Source organism: Asparagus officinalis, chromosome 4, assembly GCF_001876935.1.
Source record: "Asparagus officinalis chromosome 4, Aspof.V1, whole genome shotgun sequence".
NCBI classification, from domain to species: Eukaryota; Viridiplantae; Streptophyta; class Magnoliopsida; order Asparagales; family Asparagaceae; genus Asparagus; species Asparagus officinalis.
Genome location: NC_033797.1, coordinates 11,560,051 through 11,567,076, shown reverse-complemented (window position 1 = coordinate 11,567,076; position 7,026 = coordinate 11,560,051). Strand labels below are relative to the sequence as shown.

The window sequence follows — 7,026 nt, the reverse complement described above, 5'->3', positions numbered from 1 at the left end:
GTAACAAAGTTCATTATCCAGGCAGGAGGAAAAATCAACAAAGAAATAATTCTAAGAATTTATTTTGTCTAACTGAGATAATAAGAGTGTGGATGATACATCAGCTTTGACTGGCAACAGTCAACACAATGCTCGTTAAATCTATATTTGCGCCAAACAATGTGTTTGCATAATTTTACTTGACGATACTGAGGTCCTCTGTCTTCCTCATCTCCTTCTACTCTACCCTTAACCGATAATGCAAAGCTCACCTTTGTTTTGCTAAATGATTACGAGTGTTCGATTTTGCAAAGCTGAAACAAGAGCAGCAGGTAATTAGTCCAGGTGTTTCCACAACCTGCAAGAAACTCTCGGAATGCTGAACAAGCGAATTAGTTCAACCGCAAGTAAAAAGTATAGACACGTGCAATAAACTCAATCTCTGCATACTAACAGTGCTTTAGATCGATATGCAGGATACAACAAATTAGAAATATCATACACTTAAAATGCTATATACCGACATTTAAACTATCTTTGAGTTGATGCCTTGGGTAATGTATGGAAGCATTTTCAAACTAGGTTTATGGAAGAGTTCTCCAAGATAGTGGTGTGAACAAATTGTCATGCATGATCTCTTGTTTCTTTAAGAAATACGAGCATGAGTAATCAAAGTGCAATGTCTCAAGAATCAGTTGCTTTCACCAAAGGGTTTGTATGAATTTTTTTGGATAGACAGGTAGATAGTCTGAAACTAAACATGTTAAAGCTAAACTGTCACATGCCAGGAAAAAAATGCAAGCAAAAAGATTGAATACACAGACCCAATAAGATGACTCCACCAGTGCTACATGAAATTTATTCCAATTCTTCTTTGATCTAAAACTTTCATTTTAAACCTTCAACTAGTTTCTCAAAGTTCCAATCATCTACGCAGGCTTATATGAAAAGAAATAACAAGTGACGTAAATAAAGTAATTAGTGAATTGATTTTTCTAGAGTTTAATGGCCATAAAATCAGAGGTCAGGCTTTGAGACTTTCAGGAAATGGTGCGCCCCATGCTGGCCCTTACACCATTAAATCCTGGGAACTTGTAGTTGATTCATACCAACTACGCAGCTCTTCTATATGCATCAAGTTTATTTACATTTTGTCAAAAGAAACAATTGTCTATGATGTCAAAGCGAAAAGTCATTTCCTGATATATAATATACCAAATTAGAAAATACTTAATGTAAATAGTCCGTGCATCACATTCACTATAAGAATTGATAAAACATAGCTATACAGTATTAGTCAAGACATCACCTTTTCTACAAATCATCAAGAGAATAAAAGTAGCTACAGAAAATCCTCCTCTTCGCAAATGCCTAGTCAAGACATAATCTCAAAGGAAAAGGCTAACCCAGACATTTGTATTACCCAACTTATTCTAGGAACATACAACATCCTTTGGATGATCCAAATAACACTGGTAAAAGAGTTTACTAAGAAATAAACACCAAGAAAGAGAGCGCTTTTAACTGGTCTCGTAGTGATAGGGTTCCTTGGTGTATCTTAGATTTAGATATCCCCAATCGGCTTCGACTCTGGGTAAGTTTTGGATGACCGGCCAGTATTCGCCTCCCATAACGCACTTACTGAAAAGAACATCGCTTTGAGAATGCAATACAAGTGTGAAATCATCATCCTGGTGTAGCTGTCGGTCTTGCAGCAGCCTCAGCAGTCCCTCCGCGAGAAAATCCATCCCCGGTGGATATATAGTTAGCCTCTCCAACGAATCCAGTTTCTCCACATCTTTCAATAGAGGGCATTCCCCACTGATGCTCAACTCTCTTAGTGCAGGAAGATGGGAGATCCTTTCCAGAATTGGACAGATGTCGATGACCAACTCCTTCAAGGGAGATCCCTTCAGGCCCCCAGGGAGTGATTTCAATCTCGGGCAGTCCTCAACAGTCAGCCTCAGTAGGTTTGGGAACACAGTAATCTCCTCTTCTCTACAAAATGACCACTCTTGCAAATTTTGCATTCCCTGGAGATAAATAGACTCAAGCTTTGGAAAGAGCACCGGTGTAGAGTCGCTCCCATAAACTTCTTGGCATTCCAAATAGTAAGATCTCTCAATTCAGGCAACAGACCGAGAGGAGGAAGCTGCACGACGTTTCCGCAATCATAAAGGTCCAAACTTGTGAGACGGGGAAGAAGAGATCCCAGCGATGGTGACATCATCCAACTTGGAAACTGAAGACCAAAGTAATCGTCGATTGTTAATTCTTCCAGGCATGGCGGTGGGGCCAGCTCCTCAAACACATCCTGAATTCTGCGGATCTCCCCTTCGCTGTACTCAGCTGGTGGGGATTCCCCCGGTTTAGTGCAGGCCAATCTTAATTCCTTAAGATGACGTTTGTTCCCAAGCACATGTCGTCCCTTCTGCGCTACCACCGCCTCCTTTATGTTATGTATTTCCAGCGCCCTCAGCTGCCCCAAAGGGTTCAAATCTTCCAAGCTGCAGCCTTGCTCCCCTCCCACAACAAAGCCGTTGAAGTGATTTAACCGCTCTAATCTTCCCATCCCAGATGGTACAAAGGACAGGTTAATAGCCCCCAATGCTTCAATAATTCTTAAATTGCACAGTTGAGTAATGCCTTTGGGGAGACTGCGGAGTGACTCACAGCCAGCGAGATCCAGAACCTGGAGATCTGTAAGGTTCCTGATTGACTCCGGCAAGCTGGATATTCTTGTCCAGCTAAGATCCAACAGCCTCAGGTGTATTAGATTTCCCACAGCATCTGGAATATCCTCAATCCCTGAATTCCTCAGTGACAGGACCCGGAGAAGTGGAAATCCAGAAAACACGTCGCTCCCAAGACTGTAAGAGCCTCTTCTTAGAAACAAGGTTCTCAAGCTCCTCTGCGAAAGTAAAGTTTGAGGGGTGAGTGCTGGTCCTCCTTCTTCGTCTGACACTCCTCCTTCGCCGGTAAGTGACAGACGTCGAAGTTTCGTCGTGGCGGGCACTGTAGTCAATTCCTGTGCTTCTCCACAAAAACTTTCATCCCGCGACAGAAACTGAGCAAGTGATCGCAAGAGATCGTGCATTTTATAACTACCATCTCCTTCATAAATAATAAGATGCCTTCTAACTAGCTCCTCAAAACACTCGTCCGCTGGTTCTAAGAAGGAATCCTCTTGCGTTTCTGCGAATCCTTCAGCCGCCCAGTACCGCACGAGCTCAGCACGAACAAATCGATAATCCTCAGGGAATAAAGAGCAATAAAGAAAACATTGCTTCAGGTTAGAGGGTAGATCTTCATAACTCAAGTACAAGCCCCCCCTCACATCTTTAGGCAGCTTGCCCATAGACCACGCATCCTTTTCCAAAACTTTTTCCCATTCCCTCCTATTTCTCCCTTTTGTTATTAAAACACCGGCGATGCTCTTAATTGCCAGAGGGAGACCATCGCATTTTCCAACAATTTTTTCCCCTACACCTCTCAGGCTCTGCATTTCCTCCTCCTCTCTGGTGGCATATAAACTCTTGCAGAGCAGTTCCCAGCCAGATTCTGCCGGCAATTTTTCCATGGCATGGATGTGCTCCGCCGCCCCCATCTGCATAGCAACATTGGTATCTCGAGTTGTGACTAGGACTCGGCTGCCAACAGCTCCGCTCTGTAGTGAATTACGTAGTAAATGCGTCCATACATCTGCTCGCCACACATCATCTAGCACCAAAATGAAAGTCTTTCCTGAAACTGCTTCCTTCAGTCGAGGTTCCAGTTGTGCTCTAGTTTGCAAATTACAAGGAACTCCTGCTGCTTCACTTATTATCTCCTTGAGCAAAGAGGTCTCTGAGTAATTTTGTGATATGCAGACCCATATCTTTGTTGAGAACTCAGACTTCACTCTTGGGTGATTGAAGATATTCTTAGCCAGAGTAGTCTTTCCTATTCCGCCCATTCCGGTAATAGCAAAGACTCGAAGTTTTCTTTCATCTTGCTTAACTATCCTCTCCACCAGATCGTTTGTATCACGTTCAATGACCCTCCCCACGATATCGGACGTATCTATGATGGGTGAGGTCTGACGAGGATCGACTGTTGTGACTTGTATATCTGGCTCACTTTTCACTAACTTAAGGACTGATATATCTCTATATATCTCCTCCAATCTCTCATTTACTTTCTTAATCCTATTACCAATCTCACAGCGGGAACGGATGCTAGTAAAGCAAGAGAATAAGCGAGGGCAGCTACAACATACCGTTGATGAATCAGATGATGTAGACGGTTGGCCATCAAGCAATTTTCCACCCTCGTGCCTGCATAGGTCAATTATGTCATCGGCATCGTACATAACATCTTTGAGCTCCCTCACCCAGCGTGCAACTGATTCCGATTGGATGCGCTTTCTCTCGGCATCATGAAGCACATGCTTGATGCTCTCCATCCTCCGCTGCAGCCTCTTGATCTCTTCTTTCACGCCCAGGACAGTTGCCACCTTCTCCTCAACAACCTCAGCCAGCTTACTGACTATGGTTTCAGCTAAAGCATCCAGCACCATGGCCATCTCCTCAAGAAAGAAGCAAGTATTGGAGATTTCAGAGAGTTCACAACCAAATTTCAAGCTTGCTCTCTTTACAAATCAGGATTGGGTACTTATAAATGAAGGCATACCATGAGATGGATTCTTTACTCTTCCTATTCACCCTCTCAATTCGTTTCTTTGTTTCTGAGGAATGTGCGCATCTCTTCTCACCTGTCTATCAGTACAACACCTTTCCTTGCATCTCAAGAATTGAGTTCCTGAGACACAAGGAATTCAATTCTTGTGTTTTAACAAAGCAGAGTATTGATGTAGGAATCATGACCAAAGACACTTTGAGATGGAAGATGGCGTGCGGTATAAGTTTTGTTCTACTGAGGAAGACAAAGAGTTAATGGATTAGACATTAAATAGCGTTATGTTTCCCAATTTTATAATTTTAATCATAATGCTGAGTTACAAGTCATATTTGACAATGATACACACTTGATGCCATTTTCTCGCAGTTTTATGTGGTTGCAAATGATAATGATTCGTATCTGATAATGTCCATGTTTTGTGCATGGATCTAAAAATAAAATCAGACAACTCTAATTAGTGAGTTGAATAAGGTAGTTATAAATATAAACTGAGTTATATATTTTTACAGGGGAATAGCAAGAAAAATGTTGGAATTTTTAAGATTGGAGCCAAAGATAACCCTGCTTATCATTGGCACATTAAGAAAACACTGGGAAAAGAATCACCTAAAAAACTGGGAGAAGAGTACAACTAGAATTGCATTAACATGCCTGGCCTTTTATTTTAAAAAGAAATTACATTAAGAAAGGAGAGTGAAAGATTACATTAACATAATTTTATGATCTTTTTGGAAATTCTTTTCAGATGATATATACCTATAATTTAACTTTCAGTGGCAGGATATATAGAGGAGATAACTAGTCATTGCTGAATCTGCAGCTTCTTTATGTGTCTTTTGACGGATTTCCTCACACTTACGAATATAGAGGAGATAACTAGTCATTGCTGAATTGCTGATTTACCTAGAAGCAGCAGGTTGACCACAATCATTTTCATTGTTGCCATGATGTTTGGGGAAAAACAAAGGATTACAGTGTAACAATTCGAATCAACTTAAACATGTCGCGTTTAATTGACAAATCTGGAATTAAATGATTTAGGGATCACATAGTTTTGAAATGAGGAGAAACCAAGCAAGAAACACAAGTACTCAAAGCTCAGTTGCGAAAATAATCAATACCAAAGCACATAATCCAAGATTCATATAATTTTAGCAGTTTACAGTTCGTTAATGTGAACCTTTACCATAAAATTGTTAAAAGAATGGATTTCAAAGGATTAAATGATTAAGAGCAGCAAAAGAAGATATGCAGTTAGATGCAAACATGAAGAGCAATATTTCCTAGAGAAGGATGGGTATCAGGACCTTGCAAAATATTGAATGTAAATATCCGGAAGGGTAAATACAAGTTGCTGGAGCGATTCTACCTTAGGTACTATTTGCAATTAAATCAGGTACATGGTTGCAAGAAAGAAAATATGTATAAACATTAATAACAGAATGTGATTGATTTCCCCAACTGCTTTAATATCTTTTTGTTTTGCTTTCTATAGTTTTGATATCCTGTAAATGGTGCTTCTGTGCTTTACAACAACAATGAATTAAGCTTTTGTAACAATCTGCTTGGAGTTTGGAGGTGCATGACTCTTACTTCTCTCAATCTAGCTATATTAGGCCCCTCTTTACTCTGTAAACTAGAAACTAGCATATTCTTCTCTAACAAGGAATTCAGTCAAAAAAATAAGGCCTAATAACATGACCAACACAAAATTAAGTTAAGAGAGCATATTCTCTTGATGATTTTTGGAAAGGGTGACGTCTTGACTAATTCTGTATAGCTATGTTTTATCGATCCTTATAGTGAATGTGATGAATGAAATATTTTGATTAATTATTTTCTGATTAAGTATATTATATATCAGAAAATGACTTTGTACATTGACATCATAGACAACTGGGATATTACCATATTATATGATTTTATTTTTCTTTTGATGAAATGTAAATAAAATTGATACATGTAGAGGAGCTGTGTAGTTGGTATGAATCAACTACGAGTTCCCAGGGTTTAATCGTGTTAAGGGCCAAATATGGAGCGCACCATTCCCTCAAAGTCTGAAAGCATGTCCTCTGATTGTATGGCAATGAAACTCCGGAAATCAATTCACTAATTACGTTTATGTCACTTGTTATTTCTCTTCATATAAGCCGGGCGTCGATGATTGGAACTTTGAGAAACTAGTTGAAGCTTTAAAATGATAGTTTTAAAATCAAAGAAAAATTGGAGTAAATTTCATGTAGCACTGGTGGAGTCATCTTATTGGGCTTGTGTATTCTATCTTCTTGTATGCATTCTTTTCCTGGCATGTGACTGTTTAGCTTTATTGGGTCTGTGTATTCTATCTTCTTGTGTGCATTCTTTTCC

The 7,026-nt window shown here is 39.9% G+C and overlaps 2 protein-coding genes across 2 annotated transcripts; both read right to left on the bottom strand.

Annotated features, from left to right (window-relative positions):
- On the bottom strand, positions 1,313 to 2,069 carry LOC109836618. Its single transcript, XM_020404577.1, has one exon. It carries the CDS (start codon positions 2,007 to 2,009, stop codon positions 1,500 to 1,502), a length of 510 nt encoding a protein of 169 aa, XP_020260166.1. The 5' UTR covers positions 2,010 to 2,069; the 3' UTR covers positions 1,313 to 1,499.
- Positions 2,072 to 4,537, bottom strand: LOC109838182 (putative disease resistance protein RGA4; the record flags this gene model as incomplete). Its single annotated transcript, XM_020406644.1, has 1 exon — positions 2,072 to 4,537. A coding segment is annotated over exon 1 (2,466 nt), but the record flags the coding sequence as incomplete, so codon positions are not given.